Here is a 23,439-nt window from a genome sequence, read left to right on the forward strand (position 1 = left end):
TTGTGTTTTTTACAAGTCAAAAGGTTTGTAAACCACTTAAGTGTCATGCTTTTCCTAAAGAAGAATAATCTGACAAATTTGAAACATTCAGTAACACTGCTTAGATTCAGCTGCCGCACATACACTGTAAGAGCAATTTACAGACATAACACCGTAAAATATATCTTTCATGAAAAATAACTTAATTTCAAAGTGATGTAATGTTAAATTAGAACAGAATTTATTTCATTGAACAATCATTTAAGCACAGACTACACATGAACGCATCAAAATCAAAATACAGAAGCTGAAACTATATTTTAAGAGTTTGGTTTCAAATCATGTTTTTAGTGTTTAGTTATTATGGCTTTCATCACAAACCAACTGCAGTTTGATATGTTGCAATACACAATAAAAAATTAAATTATCTAATTTTGAAAAAAGTTTTGTTTTTTCATAGTAATGTTACTTTAGAGATTTTCATCTAGCATAAGTAATCATACAAAGCTTCATTTACAACTGACCCTAACATCAAATGTCCACCCCGTTATTGAGAAACACACATTAGTCTAACGGACGAATAATATATTCTTGCTTTAATCAATAGCGTCTCTTCTGTCGGCATTTTAAAGTCTGCATGAAGCGATTGTCGTTAATTCCATATCTTATACCTCAGAGAAACGACTTCTGAATTGAGAAAAAAAGTGTCGGGTGGGGCTTGATTACATTCACTGACAACTGATTGGATCGTAAAAGGCGAAAGATTTGGATTGTTTCAAGAGGGGGAGGAGCTTAACGTTTCTATTAAAGATTTACAGTGCAAATGAATTTGTAAAAAATACTGATGTGCAAGAATAAACAATTTATGATAAATACTTCACCAATGCGTAAAACAATTAGAATGATAATTTTTGATTTCATGCTGACTTTAAGATGTAATTATGAAAAGCAACCAGTGTGTCGATTATAAGCCTGCTTTGTAAAGTAAAAACAGTTCCACACTTAAAAATCTTGTGTCAGTCCACTCTATTAGTTTAACTTATACAAACGTGGCACCACATGGTTGTAACAAACCTCTAAAATTTAACAGATTTTGTCTCTTTAAAGGTCCAGTGTGGGAGTTTAAACAGCATCTAGTAGTGAGGTTGTGAACTGCAACCAATGGCTCACTCCTCACTCTCTTTTGAAGCACTACGGTGGCTGACACAGGACTAAGATGTCGTCATATTTTCGTTCTTTGCTGAAGGAGATCATGTGTTTATGAAACGTGTTCTGTAGCAGTTTGTCCGTTAAGGGCTACTGTAGAAACAACATGATGAAGTCATGTAGGGGACCAGCAGTGTATGTAGACAGAAATCACTCATTCAAAGATGATAACAACATGACGCTTCGTTATACAAGTTCTTTATAAACCTCTGAACACATAGTTATGTTTATTATATTGCATTTCTGTTCATACATCCTCCAAATATTACATATTGGACATTTAAATATCATAATTTTTGGTAACTCTTCATAAAATTTCATATGTCAACATTAGTTTCTACATTAACTGACATGAGCTATATATGATGAATAGTGTTTTTTGATCTTTGCTAATACAAAAACAGTTGATTGTTGTTACATCTAACAGGATTTGATTTGAAACATGTGTTAGTAAACGGTCAAATAAATAATAGTTGGGTTATTGTCCCTATTTTCTGTCTGTTCTACTCCTAATTGAACACATGCTATTGGTTCAGTTCCTTGCCAATCATTAACCGCTGATGTCATCACCCCCACGTCCACTAAAACAACCTGCCAGACAACCAATCACATATCAGATGTGTTATTACACAGTATTCCTGTATCTTCAGCTCTCTTATGATCACTCTACACATTTTCTCAGTTGTAACAGCATTCAAATTGAAAGGCTTAAAAATGTTTTTTTTTTATAAAAAATAATAACTCTAAAATAACTTTATTAGATTTTACATTTAGTCATTTGGCAGACGCTTTTATCCAAAGCGACTTACAGTGCACTTATTACAGGGACAATCCCCCTGGAGCAACATGGAGTAAAGTGTCTTGCTCAAGGACACACTAGTGGTGGCTGCTGGGATCGAACCAGCAACCTTTGATTTACTAGTTCAGTGGTTTAACCCACTAGACCACTCCCTGTTATTATATAACACAGTTACTTGAAGTCAGATTTTTTTTAAGAGAAATATACAATATCAGTTTTTAAAGATTTATACAATTTCCAAAAATACCACGACACCAAGATAATAAATCTAAAACTGAGACCTGAAAATATCTCAAAACTTACTGACGGATAAAATATATAAAACAATGGAAAGAATCTATGAGGTTTAAGACAACTTTGTTTTTCCTACAACATTTCAAATGCTATTAGACTGTTAATGATAATCTTAAATCCTTAACTTTTATATTTTTATTAAGCCTTGTTGTGCAAGCACTGTTGAGCTTGTGCAGAGGCAGCAGCTTTTGCCAGAGGGGAACTGGAATCCCCTGGTTGGGCCTGGGTTCCCCTGAGGGTTTTTTTCTCGATGGGAGTTTTGGGTTCCTCACCACCGTTTGCATATTGTTGTGCACTATCTGCCTGGCCAGGGGGGCTGCTTTAGAATTCATACTTGTATTAAATGTGTCTCATGTACAGCTGCTTTGTAACAATGAAAATTGTAAAAAGCGCTATATAAATAAAGTTGAGTTGAGAATGTCATAATATTTGCTGTGATGACAGTAGCTGGTTTGTTCTTTCTTGGTTTGTGCAGGGCAAATATAACAAAAGTCAATAATATTTCTATTTTATACTAATCATTTTTCAAACAATTGTTATTAGTTAGCGTTGTGTTTTCTCTGATGGTAGAACAACAGTTTGCTGTCTCTGAGTTTCTGCATCCCAATTTGCCTGCTATGAACTAAAATATCTACTGTTGTTGTTATATATTCTGTTTTTGTTATATATTCTTTTGTTGTTATATATTCTGTGGTTATATATTGTTTTTGTTATATATTCTGTTGTTGTTATAAATGTTGTTGTTGTTATATATTCTGTTGTTGTTATAAATTTTGTTGTTGTTATATATTCTGTTGTTGTTATAAATTTTGTTTTTGTTATATATTCTGTTGTTGTTATAAATTTTGTTGTTGTTATATATTCTGGTTTTGTTATATATTCTGTTGTTGTTATATATTCTGGTTTTGTTTTATAACTATATACAGAGCTAAAATAACCAAATAATGAATTCAGGAGCTGTAAAGTGAAAAGGTAAAGAAAAGAAACAATATAAGTAAACTCCGGTTATCTCAAAAAGTGGTCTGCTGTGTTACTGTAAATAACTTACTGAAAAAATTACTGCAAAAAATGTAATTCTGGGTGTCTGTCTTAACATTTAAGTTTGTGTTTTACTGTAGTCAGAGTAGTTTCAAACTGAAACAGACTATTAATAAGATTATAAACTATAAAAAAATGAAAGTAATAGCATGTCCTAAATTACTGAGCCAATAGTTTATACAGTGTAATAAAATACTGGATTTATTGTGAAAGATGGATGGGACGGGGTGGTCCTGTGACTCTGAGATAAAGTTTGCCTACAGGCCTCCAAATGATTAGAACCGACCCTGCTGACATTACCTGTGATCTCTCTATCATCTATATCTACAGATCACAGTTTCACTTTTGAATTATACCAGACATTAAATCCAGGATAGAGAGGTTGAGTGAATGTGGTGCTGATGCTGTGGATGAGGTTCATTGTGTCAGAGACGCTGTAGAAGGACAGAATTCCTGCTCTCTCATCCACATACACTCCTATTCTATTAGATCTGGACTCTACAGAGAGATCAATGTGTTTGTTATTGTGATAGAATGTGTAACTGGAGCCACAGATCAAACTCCAGGACTGATCATTACATCCAAACACACACTCATCACCCTCTCCCTTCCTCATGATGCTCTTATATGACACTGATATAAACACACAAACACCATTCCACTCAATCTCCCAGTAAGAGCGTCCACACACACTCTCTCTACACAACACCTGATACACATCATCAAATCTGTCTGGATGATCAGGATACTGACGCTGTGTGTAAGTGTGTGTAATCTCTCTGTTGTCCTCAGACAGATGGAGGTGTTCATTCACTGTGTTTAGATCCAGAGTCAACTGAAGAGAATCTGAGGAAGAAAACGATACAGAATGAAAATAAATATCTGTTCAATGTGTTGGATCTGAATGATTTATAAATATACAGTTCCCTTTCTCTCGGTCTCTACGACATTGTGTTGACCCTGGAGAACCTATCAGCTCTGACTACTTTAGAAGAGGCCAATGAAATTTGGCTTATGAAATTTGCATGCCGTCCTCCTCCCCCGTATAACCGGTATTATAGGAAGACGGTGTGCAGCATTCATTTACCTTTTGTTCTTCAGAGCCATCGCTCATGATTGCAAAACTCTTGTATTTCGACTACAACTTAATTGCCGGATCTACGACTTGTCCCTATCCTGCAGCGACCTTCCCCTGGGCGTCTCGGCAGTTCCAGAAGTGTTCTGAGATTTTTTCCAAAAAGCCCTTTTCAGGGCTGGGTTATTTCTCCAGCGCGGCATTTCCCGCTGTTCTCTTGGGTGCGGCACCCTCATCGAGGAGGGGGACAGACATAATACCTGCATCAAGTGGGCATCCAGCAAGCTGAAACAGTGTTCGTCGACACAATGCGGGCAGATGGTCATTCAGACGTTGCGGTCACGGGTGGCTGTCTTCCTCCGGGAACCAATCACCACTTCGTTTGCTAATCGAGCTGTGACGTCGTTGGCTAAGGCCACGCTGTCCGCTAAGGCTAGCAGCGTTGGTGATATTTGGACTTCTGCAAGCATAAACCCGCCAGCCAAGCACTCACGGGCTACCCGCACCCCGCCACGCTCGTCTGATTGTTCCCCAACCGACGGTGGCAGACCGTCTGGATCCTCAGCCACGTATTCGGAATGATGCGTGGTGAAGATGAGATGTCACTCGCAGCATCGGAGGGAGACTTGTTGGCATCCGATGCTGAAGACTCCGAGCAGCTCCCCCCCAAGGGGGGTCGAGCTCAGGAGGAAGCAAATTTCCAGATGTCGACCATGCTTACCCGGGCAGCCACGAACATTGGGTTCTAGTGTACCCCACTGCCTCCTCACCAGCGCTTGCGGGTGGATACGTGGTTCCTAGGGTCGGAGCACGGTGCCAAACCTCGCCCACCACCGGTGTCATTCTTCCCGGAGGTGCATGAGGAGCTGTGTAAGACTTGGAGTGCCCCGCTTACCGCTCGTTCCAGTCAGACCAGCTCTAGCTCCCTCACTTCCCTATGTCGATGTCCCCCAGGTGGTACGTGCGGTCGCGGTGCACCTTTGCCCGCAGACGGCAGCCACCTGGAGGAATCGACCACGCTTTCCGTCCAAAGCGTGTAGGACTTTTGCATTTCTGGTATCAAAGGGCTACATTGCTGTGGGCCAAGCTGCCTCCTCTCTTCATGCAATGGCCATCCTGCAGGTCCACCAGGCCAAGACGTTGAGAGAGCTCCAGTAGGGTAAGGCCCACCCGGGGATTATGCAGGTTCTCCTTGCCGCCACTGACCTCGCCCTACAGGCGACCAAGGTGACGGAACGGGCCCTGGGTCAGACAAAGTCCACGTTAGGGGTCCAGGAGAGACTCACCTCTGGCATAACCTTTTGTAGATGAGTGAGAAAAAGTCCTCTGGACTTTGCTCAGCAGTTCTCTACGGTGAAGAGGCAGATGGAGGCTACCTCACCGTGACTCGGCCGCATATTGGCCTCCGAGATCTTTTGCGACGTCTCCTTCCCAGCAGCCCAGGCCCCCTTTGACACCGGCTCCGGCTCCTGTGCCCCCTTTACAGGCTGCACCCCAGAAGAGGAGGTCGAAGGGAAAACCACCATCCCGTCAGCAGCCTTCCCGGAAGAAGCGTTCCTGACGGGAAGACCCCAGGGAGAACAACATTGGGCATGACCTTCACAGCTACATCTCTGATCAGTCGGTGCGACACAGTTCCTGCCTCGTCCCAACAGCCGGGCCATTTTCAGCGCCTGGCGCCCACATCCTCAAAAGAGTTTCCGTTCTCTCCGGGTGTCCCTTGCAGCTGCTCTCACACTCCACTGGACTGTGCTCGGCAACCCGACCTGACGTCTTGGCGAGACACAAGGTCGAACATACATGGCAGCCGCCACCACTCTCAACACGACAGTGTGTGCAGCTGTTCTACCACCCAGGTAAACCAACGGAGCCAATCTTTCCTCCGGGAGCTGGGGTTAGCACCGCCAGCCGATGAACCACCCCACGTGGGAATGGTGACGCAGACCGTCCCCTTGGTCACAACACGTATCGCCCTATGCACAAGTCGTAATTAAGTTGTAGTCGAAATACAAGAGTTTTGTAATCATGAGCTATGGCTCCTCAGAACTAAAGGTAAATGGATGTTGTACACCGTCTTTCTTTTATACCGGATATCCAGGGGCGGAGACCAGTATGCAAATTCCATTAGCCAAATTTCATTGGCCTCTTCTAAAGTAGTCGGAGCTGATAGGTTCTCAAGGGCGAACCCCATCTGTCGTTTCGACACAACGTCTCGTTCCCTCCATCAGGGAACTGAGGTTACAGACGTAACCGAGACGACTTCCTAGCATCAGACGAGGATGACTCCATGGAACTCTAGGCTTCGGTCGGTCAAGCCCAGGACAAGATGTCTGCCTCTGTCTCTAAAAAAGCTTCTCACTGGGTGCATGCAGCAGCCTCAAATCGACATTGCATCATACCAATCCCGCAGCCCTCTTCACTCTTCACCCCGACAGTGCTTCATGCAGCAAGACTTAAGGCTTAAGTCAGCAGACCCGCTCGCCTCCCCAGGGCACTGTCCCTGGCGAGACAGCCGTTCTGCCAAACACAGAACCTCCCCCCACGGGGACGATGTTGCAGATCTCTCCACCAGTTCCTCTGTCACGGTGTCTGGGGGCCTGGTCACAGCTAAACAGCCCGTCACGTTAGTAAGGACGATCCATCTCGGCTACGCGATACAGTACGCCAAGGGTCGCCAAAGTTTCGGGGCATTCTGTTCACCTCGGTGCGAGAATGTTCCTGTGCTTCGGGACGATGTCGTGGTGGTTCTTCTGGCGAATGGAACGATCGAGCTCGGCGGCCCTCTGGCCGAGATGTCTTCAGGGTTTTACAGTCCACAATAAAGGTGGGGGCTGTGCCAGATCCTGGACCTGCACACTCTGAACAAGACCCTTCACAGGCTCCCATTCAGAATGTTGACGCAGAAACCCATCCTGACATCTGTCATCAGGATTGGTTTGTGTCTATTGACCTAAAGGTTGTATATTTTCATGTCTCGATCCCCCACATTTGAAGGTCGAGCATACCAGAACAAGTTCCTGCCCCTTGGTCTGGCTCGGTCTCCCCCTGTCTTTACCAAGGTCGCGGAGGCTGTTCTCACTCCCCTCAGGGAGCAGGGCGTGTGTATTCTCAACTATCCTGACTACCGCCTCACTTGGCTCACTCGCGAGATCTGTACTCCCTTGAGGTCTCCCCACTGGTGAGACCGTGTAGGTATTCCACATATTATCTCCCTACAGCAGATGTAGTCTCCATAGCGTTCCCCCCTCAGGCGAGGGGGTAGCGCTTCCCAGTGTTCCTTACGGTGACAGGCAGCTATCTCGCCCCTAGAGTAGCAAAGGCCACTGCCTGTACGGCCGTTAGTAAGAGCCTCTTGTCGTGATTCACGCAATTGACCAAATGTCTCATTCCCTCCATCAGGGAACTGAGGTTACATATGTAACCAAGACGTTTTCCTTCATTGTTCAGATCATCCTTTAGAGGAGATATTTCATCAATCTCAGTGTGTGTTATTGTGTACTTTACATTGAAGGAAGTCGACTCTGATCCTGGGGACAGTGTTGATGTGTGTGTCTGTAGAAATCAGCAGATAGAAACAGAGTCAATCTCATGATATTCATTCTCTGGACTGTATTTCTAATATGACGTCAGATTTGATGAGATGATGAATGTTCAGTGTTTTACCGAAGAACTTTCTCATGTGCTGTGTGCAGAAATCCTGCAGTTTGTCTCTCAGCTGAAGGACAGATTCTCTCACAGCATCAAAAGAAAAGAGGAAAGTCCCACTGATGTCGTCTGGAGATTCAGGAGGTGCAGAGAGAGACTGAAAACTCTACAACATCAAATAAACACACAAACACCATCATGACTTCACACTTCAGAACTACTGTCACGTTCATCATCATCTTCATCTTTACTTCCACATCTTCAACAGCTCTATACAGCACTTTTACAAACACATTCCTCCAACATTCTTACACAATTTATTTCCTTGTAGGTGGATTAGAGGTCATGAAGAGAACTTGAATGGAAATGTGCAATGAAATATCATAATCTAGTATTTAAAGGGCTAAAAATGATTCAATGTTCAGACACAACAATCTGCAGAAGGTCTCAATAATGATGGATATTTCTCAGTTTTTATTAACCAATCATAGACAAATCTAATGAAACATGTGAATAGTTAATATCATTTAAAATCTATAATGTATGTCAGACATTATTTTAGAAGAACTGAATTATTTAAAATTACTCTGTAAGATGATTCATATTATTGCAGTTTTGAAATAAATCACCACATTACTGCAATTTACATAATTCAAATAAAAGAATAAAAACAGCATTTGACAAAATGTCCTTCTGTTACCTGCAGCAAATGGATGTGATGTTGTGTGTGTAAAAGCTTCTCCAGCTCAGCGTCTCTCCTCCTCAGATCATCAATCTCCTGCTTCAGTCGCTCCAAGAGTCCTTCAGCTGAACTCACTGCAGCCGTCTCCTGATCTCTGATCAGCTGTGTCACCTCAGAGCGTCTTCTCTCAATGGATGAGATCAGTTCAGTAAACATCATCTCACAGTCCTCCACTGCTGTCTGTGCACACCGCTGTTACACACACACACACACACACATTACTGTGAGACACACTGAGACTTCACTGAGACTCTTCTGAGATCTTCTGCTCCAAACTCACCTTGTGAGACTCCACAACATCTCTGATCTTCTGAAGGTCTTTCTGTTTCTTCTGGATCTGCTGCTAAACTTTATTCTTTGTTTCTCCAAACTGACTCTGAAACATTGAACACAAAGACTGAATAATAGAGTCTGTTTGAACTATTAAATCATCATATATCTCAGTAAACTTCTATGATAATGAAAACATTTTTATTTCAAAATAAAATAAGCACCTGTTTCTCCGTCCATGCTGCAGCTGCTGATATAGTGTCATGTGTTCTGTGTTCATCTATACACAGAGTACATATAAGCTTGTGATCCGTGCGACAGTAAATCTCCAGAATCTTGTCATGTTGAGGGCAGATCATGTCATGAAGTGGTGCAGTGGCGTCTATCAGGTTGTGTCTTTGACCTCTGAAGAGATTCTCGTGTTGCTCAAGATGAGTTTGACAGTAAGAGTTGAGACACAGCAGACAGGATTTGATGGCTTTGTGTTTTCTTCCAGTACAGACGTCACACTCCACATCTCCAGCTCCAGAGGAACACTGATCAGAAACCGCACATTTGACTTTAGTCTTCTTCAGTTTCTCCGTAACTTCAGTCAGTATGATGTTTTTAGCTAAAACACGTCTTGGTCTGAAGTTCTTTTTGCACTGAGGGCAGCTGTAGATTCTCGTCTGATCTTCTTGATTCCAGCAGTCTGTGATACATCTCATACAGTAAGTGTGTCCACAGGGAACAGTCACTGGATCCTTCAGTAGATCCAGACACACTGAACACATGAAGTGATCCTCTGAAATACTCGCTTCTGCCATTTCACCGTATGAACACACACAGATAGAAACACCAAACACTCCACAGATCGATGAGAGTTCAGTTTCTGATTCTCTGAACTGAAAGACTTCCTGCTTCAGATTATGAAACACATGAAACAGGTTTGACAAGTGATATAATAAACACGTCCACTAGATGACAGCAAAGTGCTTTATTTAAGGAAAGTCTCCTGCATGATGACAATATTTGAAATGGCTCTGAGCAGATATTTCAGTCATCCAAAACCAAATAATCTAATGATGAAGATTAATCTCTTCTACACTGCAAAATCTGTGTTCAACTTCTTTTATAATCTATGTTGGGAGAATATTTAGAGTTGAATGGACAAACTGCATTCTTACTGATTTTTTGCTTTTAGTGTAAATATATTTGCATTACAAATATAAACATTGATAGAACTCACAGAAAGAACAAACAAGAATTGAAATCTTATTGGTCGGTTTCTCTGGCAGGTGTTAAAGGGACAGTTCACCAAAAATTTAAATTCTTTCATCATTTACTCACTCTCAGATTGTTCCAAACCTGTTTACATTTATTTCGTCTGCAGAACACAAATGAAGATATTTGGAAGAATGTCAGTAATCAAACAGGTGTCTGTCAATGGGAACATCACAGGTGAAAACACACACATGTGCAACTATTTTAAATGAATGATTATTCAGTCTGATCAATGTGTTCAATCAGACACAGCTGACACATCTGATGTGTGTGTTCACCTGTAGAGCTTCAGTCGAGGACGGACGGTGAGGAAGAGGAGAGACAAGATGAAGACTGAAGGTCGAGCGCAGTCAGGCCCGCGTGATGACATGTTACAGAGAAAAGTGAAGATGTTCAACTCCATACACCACCATATTCTGCTCTTAAAGGGACAGATCCCTAAAAATGAAAATTGTGTGTGTGTGTGTGTGTGTGTGTAGGACAGTGAATCTCCAGCTAATGACACTCATCATGGCAGTGACGGTTCTCTCCCGCACAAGGACAGCATGTGTGCCACAGACACACCAAACAAAAACCTGGAGAATAAAGTCAAAGAGAAGGTACACAAGAGACATCAGATGAGTTTTGACTCATTGCTCTAGATGATGATTTAAATGTGTGTGTCTCACAGGTGTCTCCATCAGACGCTCTCATCAGAAGACACAAACACAGTGATGTTAAGAAGAAGAGTAAAGCTGACAGATCATTTCCATTGACTGCTCCTCATAACTATAAAGCCTATCAGCTCTACACACTTTACAGAGATCAAGACGGAAAAATCATGCAGGTGAAATCTTCTCATGCCTTCATTATTCATTCATGTGCGCTCGTTCTGATTGGCCAATTTGATGATTTTAACCTCCAGTAACGTTTTGTATTTGATATCAAATATAATCAACATTAGCCGATATTTGAAAGTGAAGTGAAAGTGACTAATTTGTCAGTTATGGTGACCCATATCCGAGATATACCTCTGCTTTTAACCCATCCAGAGAGTAGTGAACACACGCACAGCAAGTGGTGAACACACATACACCCAGAGCAGTGGGCAGCTATCACTGCAGCGCCCGGGGAGCAAGTAGGGGTTAGGTGCCTTGCTCAAGGACACCTCAATCGTTACCCGCCTGACCTGAGGATCAAACCGGCAACCTTCTGGTTACGAGTCCAACCCTCTAACCATTAGGCCACGACTGCCCCCCATTTCTGATGATATCAGGATTTGAGACGATGAAAATAGTGAAATAAACATACATGTATGAAATGAAAAAGCGTCAACATGTAAACTTGTGTTCATTTTCAATTAGAACTTTTGTAGACGTGCAACAGAAATAAAGTGACAGTGTTGTCAGTAAGTGAAGGTGATAAAAATGTTTGTGGAGTTGAAAAAAAAACTCCTTGTGAAAACTTTGGAATTTCACTCTTCATTTCCCAGAGAATTTGACTGTGTTTTCCGTATTTTTATGGACGTTTTTTGACAACAGATTTCTCTGTGAAAACTACAGCATTTTTTACAGGGTTTTTCCGTAAAAACTATTGAATTATTGCTGTTAATTTTACAGACATTTTACAGTGTTTTTCTGTATTTTTTACGGACACTTTCTGATAACAGGTTTTTTGTGTGAAAACAGCAGAATTTTACTGTTAATTTCACAGGCATTTTTTACAGTGTGGCTTTTCACCCCCCAGCGCAGCCACAGACAGATGAAGAGGCCACTACAACATAACATTCACACACACTGGTTCATCTGAACTGGAGACTGTCGCACCTGCCACAGTTCAGTCACAACATCAGAAACTGACTGATTCAGCTCTTTCTGTGATTGCAGGACGGTGGCAGATAGCACTCTCCCTGGGCAGCTGGAGGTGCATGTTGATGGCCTGTGTTGCTTGCTGCTGTCGCAATTCGAGAAAGATCTTCCAGCCGCGATTTTTCTTTGTACATGTTCTTCATCTACATTACAACAATAAAGTTCTGTCAAAGCACAATCAAAACACTCAGTTTGGATATTCTATCACTTTTATCACATTCTAGCAGACCAACTGAAGCTGGTGCAGACAAAAGATCTGAATCATTTTCTGCAGAAACGTCAACAACAGCACTCGCACCAATTATGGCAGCTATTGGGTTGTCCTCCGGGGTGAGGGGTACAGTGCGTCTTCCACCTCCCTTGGCATGCTCATAGCTTTCTATGACGTGCAACACACTTTTTTCGAATTAAATTTTCAGTCAGACCATTCGTTTTAACGTCTTTTAGGGAACTTTGCTACCCCCCTACCTCGTTCACAGCCTGCACTACACACCCATGCCATATACTTGGTTTCCTTTGACTCCTACTGGACAGGCTTCCAAAAAGTGTCCCTGCAAGAACCTCTACCTCCGCCAGAAGGACCTGGATTTCAGTTTTTGACATTGACTTGTGCTATTTTATATGGTGATGATATTAATTAGATCTCAAAGAGTTCGGCTGCGCTCAATTTTAAGATCGTTTGCGATTTATAGATCTCACATCTGGTAAAGAGGCGTACACAAGGTTTTTTGTGCTTATGTCTGTTTTCACTGAATCACACATACAAAAATGTCAAAAATTATCGTACATCAAATTTAAGGCGATTTCTGCGCAACATTTGATAAATGAGGCCCCAGATGTTTTCCAGATCATCAGATCTTTAGAAGACGTATTGCAGAAGAGCAAACTTTGTATTGCAGATGTCGTGGAGATGTATTGTGCACGTTTGAATCTGATCAAATGTCTTTCTCATGTTAACAGGCTCTTGTTCCTCGTGCTGAGGATGTTCTCCACACCTTATCAGAGAGCGTTCAGTTAACAGATGTCAGAGAGCCGTGGGTTGATGATCTGCACCGAATGAAGGAGAACTCAACTCAACTCAACTCAACTTTAGTTATATAGCACTTTTTACAATTTTCATTGTTACAACGCAGCTGTACATGAGACACATTGAATACAAGTATGAATTCTAAAGCAGCCCCCTGGCCAGGCAGATAGTGCACAACAATATGCAAACGGTGGTGAGAAACCCAAAACTCCCATCGAGAAAAAAACCCTCAGGGGAACCCAGGCCCAACCAAGGGATTCCAGTTCCCCTCTGGCAAAAGCTGCTGCCTCTGCACAAGCTCATCAGTGCTTGCACAACAAGGCTTAATAAAAATATAAAAATGAAGGATTTAAGATTATCATTAACAATCTAATAGCATTTGAAATGTTGTAGGAAAAACAAAGTTGTCGCGTCCTTTATCCAGCTCTATCCTCTTAGCTCTTGTCAGGTCACAGCTTCCCATTCTCAGCTCTGCCATCAGGTCTGGGCATGAAATGCATCCTGCGGTAACCTTGGAACAAAGAGACAAGACTGGCTGAGAGTAGAGTACTGTTCTGCACTCTTTGATGCAACAAGTACATCATTTGTTGTTGGATGTGTTCCTGGTTCCGGTTGATCTAAATAATGCAGCCTAAATCCTCTGAGGATTAATATTATGGAGGTGTAGTGTATGCAAGATTAAAAAGATGCGTCTTTAGTCTAGATTTAAACTGACAGAGTGTGTCTGCTTCCCGGACCGTGCAGGGAAGAATATTCCAAAGTTTAGAAGCTAAATAAGAAAAGGATCTACCACCTGCACTTGATTTTGAAATTCTAGGTATTATCAACTGACAGGACGCCTGAGAGCATAATGTACGTGGAGGTCTGTAATACAATAGAAGTTCATTCAAATACTGCGGCGCTTGACCATGTAGGGCTTTATAGGTAATAAGCAAGATCTTAAAGTTAATGCGATGCTTTATAGGTAACCAGTGCAAGGTTGAAAGAACCGGGGTTATATGCTCATACTTTTTTGTACGTGTAAGAACTCGAGCTGCCGCGTTTTGAACCAGTTGCAGTTTTTGTAATAGGCCCGCAGGGCAACCACCTAGGAGTGCATTACAGTTATCTAGTCTTGATGTCATGAATGCATGAATTAATTTCTATGCATCTGACAGTGACACCATATGACGTAATTTGGATATAGTCTTAAAATGGAAAACGTCTTGGTTACGTATGTAACCTCAGTTCCTGATGGAGGGAACGAGACGTTGTGTCGAGAACGACAGATGGGGTTCGCCCTAGAGAACCAATCAACTCTGACTACTATAGAAAAGGCCAATGAAATTTGGCGAATGCAATTTGCATGCTGGGCTCCGCCCCCGGAAATCCGTTATAAAAGAAGGCCGGCTTGCAGCATTCACTTACCTTTGTTCTGAAGAGCCTGAGACCTCTCAAACTGCAGCAAAATACGATACGTGTTCGTGGCATAAGGGACACAACGTCTCGTTCCCTCCATCAGGGAACTGAGGTTACATACGTAACCAAGACGTTCCCTTTCTGTCGGTCTCTCGACGTTGTGTCGAGAACAACAGATGGGGTTGCCTATGGAAAACGCCACAACGCTGTATCGCGTCACAATCTCTAGCGAAGCGACGGTAACAAGCCTGGGCGTGTCATCTCGAAGCTTTCGTGAGACTGTAACCTTCCAGTGTGGTGGTCGGGGGGTTACGGAGCTTTCTTGGAGAAAGATGGGTACAGCCCTGACCGGTAACTGGTAACACAAAACAATGTTCACAGATTTCCTGAGAGGAGAGATTCAAAAACACAAAGAAGACTGGGACCCTTTAAACTCCCTATTGCTCTTTTTGGAGTCCTCTAAGGTTGCAGAGAAAAGGGAATTTTAAAGGCCGGTGTCAATCCTGGTCAGCTTTCTCAGATCTACCATTTCCTTCTTCCAGTCCTCAGTTTCTTTATATTCTGGTGCAGGCTCAGACCTGGTCAGGTACACACACCATTATTTACAACAAATTAAATGCAGTGGTGGAAAGTAACGAAAAGCAATTACTCATATGACTGTAATTGAGTAGTTTTTTCGTGAATTGTACTTTTTAAGTAGTTTAAAATCAGTGTACTTTTATGTGATTACATTTTTATTGCTGTATCTGAACTTTTACTACGCTATTTTTAATTTCCATGTGATTGGCCAACGAGAACAATCAGACCCGTTACGTGACCCCGTCCACTCAAATCGCGCAGATTCATTAAGAAAGAAGCATCTTAATTAGTGGTGGGCATAGATTAATTTTTTTAATCTAGATTAATCTTGGAATTAATCTAGATTAATCTAGATTAAAATGGCTCATGGGGCACGGTGGTTTAGTGGTTAGCACGTTCGCCTCACACCTCCAGGGTTGGGGGTTTGATTCCCACTTCCGACTTGTGTGTGTGGAGTTTGCATGTTCTCGGGGGTTTTCTCCGGGTACTCCGGTTTCCTCCCCTGGTCCAAAGACATGCATGGTAGATTGATTGGCATCTCTGGAAAAATTGTCCGTAGGGTGCGAGTGCGTGAGTGAATGAGTGAGTGTGTGTGCGCCCTGCGATGGGTTGGCACTCCATCCAGGGTGTATCCTGCCTTTATGCCCGATGACTCCTGAGATAGGCGCAGGCTCCCCGTGACCCGAGGTAGTTTGGATAAGCGGTAGAAAATGGAATGGAAAATGGCTCATTTGAATTCTGCCGAAGGCATTCAGAATATGTGTGCTACCCAAATAATGACTAAAAGTAAGTCTTTGAGAACGGGTTTCTCAAGCCAGGTGGCGCATTAGACCAGGGGCTCATCTCCTGTTTCCAAAATGCATCACAAACTGCTTGAGAAAGCTGTTCTACTATGATAATTGGTGATGAAAATTAAATTATGTTCAATAAGATGAACTTGTGTTTACTTCCGCATTAGCTAAGGGATGATTTGCGTTAAGGTGGTACTTGAGACTGGAAGAGCTCCTACAGTACATTTACATTTAGTCATTTAGCAGACGCTTTTATCCAAAGCGACTTACAAAGAGTGAGGGAGCAACAAGCGATATGTCATACAGGAGCCATAATACATTAGATCTCAATACAAAGTTACTGGTTTCAACTAAAGCTAGACCAGTACCTGTTGAGAGAAAGTTTTTTTTTAAACCAATTCCGCATTGCACAAAGTGCAAACAACCTTAGTCTTGTCGATGTTTCTATTGGGAAGCTTCTTAAAAATTAATATTCCCTGAAGCAAACCCGGTGGCTTCATAGCTGCATCCATGTTAGCACGTCCGATGCGGTAATTTCACAGTAACGTTATGTTGTGTTCAGACCAAACGCGAATGGGGTGTCAAGCGCAAGTGATTTATATGTTAATGCAAGAGCCAATAGACCTACTTGCGGCACGAATCGCGCGAATGACGCGAATCACGCGAGTTGAAAAATCTTGTTCTCGCCCCGTACAGTGAAGTTAAGCTGGTATACATCCGCGCTAAAATATCAAGGTGAAAGTCATCATAGCTTGCGTAGTATAGACCCAGTTCCCAACCCAACTTTGAGAATAGATTAACGGCGAATTTTTTTTTATCGCGTCATAAGAGTCTCACTGCGCCGTTAACGGCCCACCACTAGTATTACACAACTACAGTATTTCTATGTGGGGAATTGTGGATAGACTTGTCCCACACGATAATCTTGCAATATAGCCTACTTAAGCTGCTGTCACTAAAGACTACTCTTATTATTTTAATCTATATTACAGGTATCATATAGTTTTGTCATGGCAGAGAGTTAGACAGTAAACAGAACAGTTCAGCCATAGCAACAGAGATCATTCAGGAATGGGATAAACCGAGATGACTGTAGAAATTACGTTTTATTTTGAATTATGAATGACAAATGCTGATGATTCCCCACGCGTTATTTCTGCCATGGTATACTGGTAGTACACCGACAGCTGCAAAAAATCGTAATTTAGCCCTTTGGTACATAAACACAAAACGGCCGGCTGGCAGACCAAATCAACCCGACTCCCTAGTCACCGGGATTTTCCACTTCAGTCCGTGCACGCTGTTATCAAGTCATACACGTTTAAATACAGCATATATGTAACAATACGGAAAATGTATATAAACACAAGCAATCATTACATAGAATAAAGAAGGGGCCATTATCATTTTTTAGTATAACACACATTTTAGACTGCCCCTAGTCGCCATGTTAGCTCTGAATCTTAGTGCAGAGCAAAACGTGATTGGCTGAAGTTAGAACGTGGCCTATTGGACAACAAAAGCGGAAGTTAACCAATTGGCTTGCGTAGATAGTGGGCGGAGTCCACCTATTTGTGGATTGTGCGCACGATTTGACGACAAATACACAGAGAGCAATCCGCAAATGTGTTCACTGATCCACAAATGTGTTCACTGATCCACAAATGCACAGAAAGCGATTCACAAATGTGCAGAAAGCAATCCACAATTGTGCAGAAAGCGATCCATAAATGTGCAGAAAGCGATCCATAAATGTGCAGAAAGCGATCCATAAATGTGCAGAAAGCAATCCACAAATGTGCAGAAAGCGATCCATAAATGTGCAGAAAGCGATCCATAAATGTGCAGAACGCGATCCACAAATGTGCAGAAAGCGATCCATAAATGTGCAGAAAGCGATCCACAAATGTGCAGAAAGCGATTCACTAATGTGCAGAAAGCGATCCATAAATGTGCAGAAAGCAATCCAACAATGCACAGAAAGCGATTCACAAATGTGCAGAAAGCGATCCACAAACGGCAGAAAGCGATCCATAAATGTGCAGAAAGCGATTCACAAATGTGCAGAAAGCGATCCACAAATGTGCAGAAAGCGGTCCACAAATGTGCAGAAATCAATCAACAAATGTGAAGAAAGCAATCCATAAATGTGCAGAAAGCGATCCACAAATGTGCAGAAACCAATCAACAAATGCACAGAAAGCAATTCACAAATGCACAGAAAGCGATTCATAAATGTGCAGAAAGCGATCCGAAAATGTGCAGAAAGCGATACACAAATGTGAAGAAAGCGATCCATAAATGTGCAGAAAGCGATCCACAAATGTGCAGAAAGCGATCAACAAATGCACAGAAAGCGATCCACAAATGTGCAGAAAGCGATCCGAAAATGTGCAGAAAGCGATCAACAAATGCACAGAAAGCGATCCACAAATGTGCAGAAAGCGATCCGAAAATGTGCAGAAAGCGATACACAAATGTGAAGAAAGCGATCCATAAATGTGCAGAAAGCGATCCACAAATGTGCAGAAAGCGATCCACAAATGTGCAGAAAGCGATCCATAAATGTGCAGAAAGCGATCCACAAATGTGCAGAAAGCGATCCATAAATGTGCAGAAAGCCATCCACAAATGTGCAGAAAGCAGTCCACAAATGTGCAGAAAGCAGTCCACAAATGTGCAGAAACCGATCAACAAATGTGAAGAAAGCAATCCATAAATGTGCAGAAAGCGATCCACAAATGTGCAGAAAGCGATCCATAAATGTGCAGAAAGCGATCCAAAAATGTGCAGAAAGCGATCCATAATTGTGCAGAAAGCCATCCACAAATTTGCAGAAAGCGATCCATAAATATGCAGAAAGCCATCCACAAATGTGCAGAAAGCAGTCCACAAATGTGCAGAAAGCAGTCCACAATTGTGCAGAAAGCGATCCATAAATGTGCAGAAAGCGATCCATAAATGTGCAGAAAGCGATCCATAAATGTGCAGAAAGCAATCCACAAATGTGCAGAAAGCGATCCATAAATGTGCAGAAAGCGATCCATAAATGTGCAGAACGCGATCCACAAATGTGCAGAAAGCGATCCAAAAATGTGCAGAAAGCGATCCACAAATGTGCAGAAAGCGATTCACTAATGTGCAGAAAGCGATCCATAAATGTGCAGAAAGCAATCCAACAATGCACAGAAAGCGATTCACAAATGTGCAGAAAGCGATCCACAAACGGCAGAAAGCGATCCATAAATGTGCAGAAAGCGATTCACAAATGTGCAGAAAGCGATCCACAAATGTGCAGAAAGCGATCCATAAATGTGCAGAAAGCCATCCACAAATGTGCAGAAACCAATCAACAAATGTGAAGAAAGCAATCCATAAATGTGCAGAAAGCGATCCACAAATGTGCAGAAACCAATCAACAAATGCACAGAAAGCAATTCACAAATGTGCAGAAAGCGATCAACAAATGCACAGAAAGCGATTCATAAATGTGCAGAAAGCGATCCGAAAATGTGCAGAAAGCGATACACAAATGTGAAGAAAGCGATCCATAAATGTGAAGAAAGCGATCCATAAATGTGCAGAAAGCGATCCATAAATGTGCAGAAAGCGATTCACAAATGTGCAGAAAGCGATCCATAAATGTGCAGAAAGCGATCCACAAATGTGCAGAAAGCGATCCATAAATGTGCAGAAAGCGATCCATAAATGTGCAGAAAGCAATCCACAAATGTGCAGAAAGCGATTCACAAATGTGAAGAAAGCGATCCATAAATGTGAAGAAAGCGATCCATAAATGTGCAGAAAGCGATCCATAAATGTGCAGAAAGCGATCCATAAGTGTGCAGAAAGCGATCCATAAATGTGCAGAAAGCGATCCATAAATGTGCAGAAAGCGATCCATAAATGTGCAGAAAGCGATCCATAAATGTGCAGAAAGCAATCCACAAATGTGCAGAAAGCGATACACAAATGTGAAGAAAGCGATCCATAAATGTGAAGAAAGCGATCCATAAATGTGCAGAAAGCGATCCATAAATGTGCAGAAAGCGATTCACAAATGTGCAGAAAGCGATCCATAAATGTGCAGAAAGCGATCCATAAATGTGCAGAAAGCGATCCATAAATGTGCAGAAAGCAATCCACAAATGTGCAGAAAGCGATACACAAATGTGAAGAAAGCGATCCATAAATGTGAAGAAAGCGATCCATAAATGTGCAGAAAGCGATCCATAAATGTGCAGAAAGCGATTCACAAATGTGCAGAAAGCGATCCATAAATGTGCAGAAAGCGATCCACAAATGTGCAGAAAGCGATCCACAAATGTGCAGAAAGCGATCCACAAATGTGCAGAAACCGATCCATAAATGCGCAGAAAGCGATCCACAAATGTGCAGAAAGCGATCCATAAATGTGCAGAAAGCGATCCACAAATGTGCAGAAAGCGATCCATAAATGTGCAGAAAGCGATTCACAAATGTGCAGAAAGCGATCCACAAATGTGCAGAAAGCGATCCACAAATGTGCAGAAAGCGATCCATAAATGTGCAGAAAGCGATCCATAAATGTGCAGAAAGCAATCCACAAATGTGCAGAAAGCGATCCATAAATGTGCAGAAAGCCATCCACAAATGTGCAGAAAGCGATCCATAAATGTGCAGAAAGCAATCCACAAATGTGCAGAAAGCGATTCACAAATGTGCAGAAAGCGATCCATAAATGTGCAGAAAGCAATCCACAAATGTGCAGAAAGCGATCCATAAATGTGCAGAAAGCCATCCACAAATGTGCAGAAAGCGATCCATAAATGTGCAGAAAGCGATCCATAAATGTGCAGAAAGCGATCCACAAATGTGCAGAAAGCGATTCACAAATGTGCAGAAAGCGATCCACAAATGTGCAGAAAGCGATCCACAAATGTGCAGAAAGCAATCCACAAATGTGCAGAAAGCGATTCACAAATGTGCAGAAAGCGATCCACAAACGTGCAGAAAGCGATCCACAAATGTGCAGAAAGCGATCCACAAACGTGCAGAAAGCAATCCACAAATGTGCAGAAAGCGATCCATAAATGTGCAGAAAGCGATCCATAAATGTGCAGAAAGCGATTCACAAATGTGCAGAAAGCGATCCATAAATGTGCAGAAAGCAATCCACAAATGTGCAGAAAGCGATCCACAAATGTGCAGAAAGCGATTCACAAATGTGCAGAAAGCGATCCATAAATGTGCAGAAAGCAATCCACAAATGTGCAGAAAGCGATCCACAAATGTGCAGAAAGCGATCCATAAATGTGCAGAAAGCAATCCACAAATGTGCAGAAAGCGATCCATAAATGTGCTGAACGCGATCCACAAATGTGCAGAAAGCGATTCACAAATGTGCAGAAAGCGATCCATAAATGTGCAGAAAGCGATTCACAAATGTGCAGAAACCAATCAACAAATGTGAAGAAAGCGATTCACAAATGTGCAGAAACCAATCAACAAATGTGAAGAAAGCGATTCACAAATGTGCAGAAAGCCATCCACAAATTTGCAGAAAGCGATCCATAAATGTGCAGAAAGCAATCCACAAATGTGCAGAAAGCGATTCACAAATGTGCAGAAAGCGATCCACAAATGTGCAGAAAGCGATCCACAAATGTGCAGAAAGCAATCCACAAATGTGCAGAAAGCGATTCACAAATGTGCAGAAAGCGATCCACAAATGTGCAGAAAGCGATCCATAAATGTGCAGAAAGCGATTCACAAATGTGCAGAAAGCGATCCATAAATGTGCAGAAAGCAATCCACAAATGTGCAGAAAGCGATCCACAAATGTGCAGAAAGCGATCCATAAATGTGCAGAAAGCGATCCACAAATGTGCAGAAAGCGATTCACTAATGTGCAGAAAGCGATCCACAAATGTGCAGAAAGCGATCCACAAATGTGCAGAAAGCGATCCATAAATGTGCAGAAAGCAATCCACAAATGTGCAGAAAGCGATCCACAAATGTGCAGAAAGCGATCCATAAATGTGCAGAAAGCAATCCACAAATGTGCAGAAAGCGATCCATAAATGTGCAGAACGCGATCCACAAATGTGCAGAAAGCGATCCATAAATGTGCAGAAAGCGATACACAAATGTGCAGAAACCAATCAACAAATGTGAAGAAAGCGATTCACAAATGTGCAGAAACCAATCAACATATGTGAAGAAAGCGATTCACAAATGTGCAGAAACCAATCCACAAATGTGCAGAAAGCGATTCACAAATGTGCAGAAAGCGATCCACAAATGTGCAGAAAGCGATCCACAAATGTGCAGAAAGCGATTCACAAATGTGCAGAAAGCGATTCACAAATGTGCAGAAAGCGATTCACAAACGGCAGAAAGCGATCCACAAATGTGCAGAAAGCGATTCACAAATGCACAGAAAGCGATTCACAAATGTGCAGAAAGCGATTCACAAATGTGCAGAAAGCGATCCAAAAATGTGCAGAAAGCGGTCCACAAATGTGCAGAAACCAATCAACAAATGTGAAGAAAGCAGTCCATAAATGTGCAGAAAGCGATCCACAAATGTGCAGAAACCAATCAACAAATGTGAAGAAAGCGATTCACAAATGTGCAGAAACCAATCAACAAATGTGAAGAAAGCGATTCACAAATGTGCAGAAACCAATCAACATATGTGAAGAAAGCGATTCACAAATGTGCAGAAACCAATCCACAAATGTGCAGAAAGCGATTCACAAATGTGCAGAAAGCGATCCACAAATGTGCAGAAAGCGATCCACAAATGTGCAGAAAGCGATTCACAAATGTGCAGAAAGCGATTCACAAATGTGCAGAAATCGATTCACAAACGGCAGAAAGCGATCCACAAATGTGCAGAAAGCGATTCACAAATGCACAGAAAGCGATTCACAAATGTGCAGAAAGCGATTCACAAATGTGCAGAAAGCGATCCACAAATGTGCAGAAAGCGATTCACAAATGTGCAGAAAGCGATTCACAAATGTGCAGAAAGCGATTCACAAACGGCAGAAAGCGATCCATAAATGTGCAGAAAGCAATCCACAAATGCACAGAAAGCGATTCACAAATGTGCAGAAAGCGATCCACAAACGGCAGAAAGCGATCCATAAATGTGCAGAAAGCAATCCACAAATGCACAGAAAGCGATTCACAAATGTGCAGAAAGCGATTCACAAATGTGCAGAAAGCGATCCAAAAATGTGCAGAAAGCGGTCCACAAATGTGCAGAAACCAATCAACAAATGTGAAGAAAGCAGTCCATAAATGTGCAGAAAGCGATCCACAAATGTGCAGAAACCAATCAACAAATGCACAGAAAGCGATTCACAAATGTGCAGAAAGCGATCCACAAATGTGCAGAAAGCGATCCACAAATGTGCAGAAAGCGATACACAAATGTGAAGAAAGCGATCCATAAATGTGCAGAAAGCGATAATCAAATTTGCAGAAAGCGATCCAC

At 42.1% G+C, this 23,439-nt stretch overlaps 1 protein-coding gene and 1 pseudogene across 1 annotated transcript; one reads left to right on the forward strand and one right to left on the reverse strand.

Moving 5' to 3' along the window:
- Positions 1-1,398: 1,398 nt before the first annotated feature.
- LOC130434640 (E3 ubiquitin/ISG15 ligase TRIM25-like) lies at positions 1,399-9,932 on the reverse strand (annotated as a pseudogene).
- A 671-nt stretch (positions 9,933-10,603) lies between these two features.
- LOC130434842 (ankyrin repeat domain-containing protein 6-like) lies at positions 10,604-12,250 on the forward strand. The gene is made up of 4 exons (XM_056765209.1): positions 10,604-10,694; positions 10,791-10,910; positions 10,982-11,137; positions 12,177-12,250. The coding sequence occupies exons 1-4, from the start codon at positions 10,638-10,640 to the stop codon at positions 12,189-12,191; spliced, it is 348 nt and encodes a 115-aa protein (XP_056621187.1). The 5' UTR covers positions 10,604-10,637; the 3' UTR covers positions 12,192-12,250.
- Positions 12,251-23,439: the final 11,189 nt, after the last annotated feature.

This window comes from Triplophysa dalaica, chromosome 13, assembly GCF_015846415.1.
Source record: "Triplophysa dalaica isolate WHDGS20190420 chromosome 13, ASM1584641v1, whole genome shotgun sequence".
In the NCBI taxonomy this organism is placed as follows: Eukaryota; Metazoa; Chordata; class Actinopteri; order Cypriniformes; family Nemacheilidae; genus Triplophysa; species Triplophysa dalaica.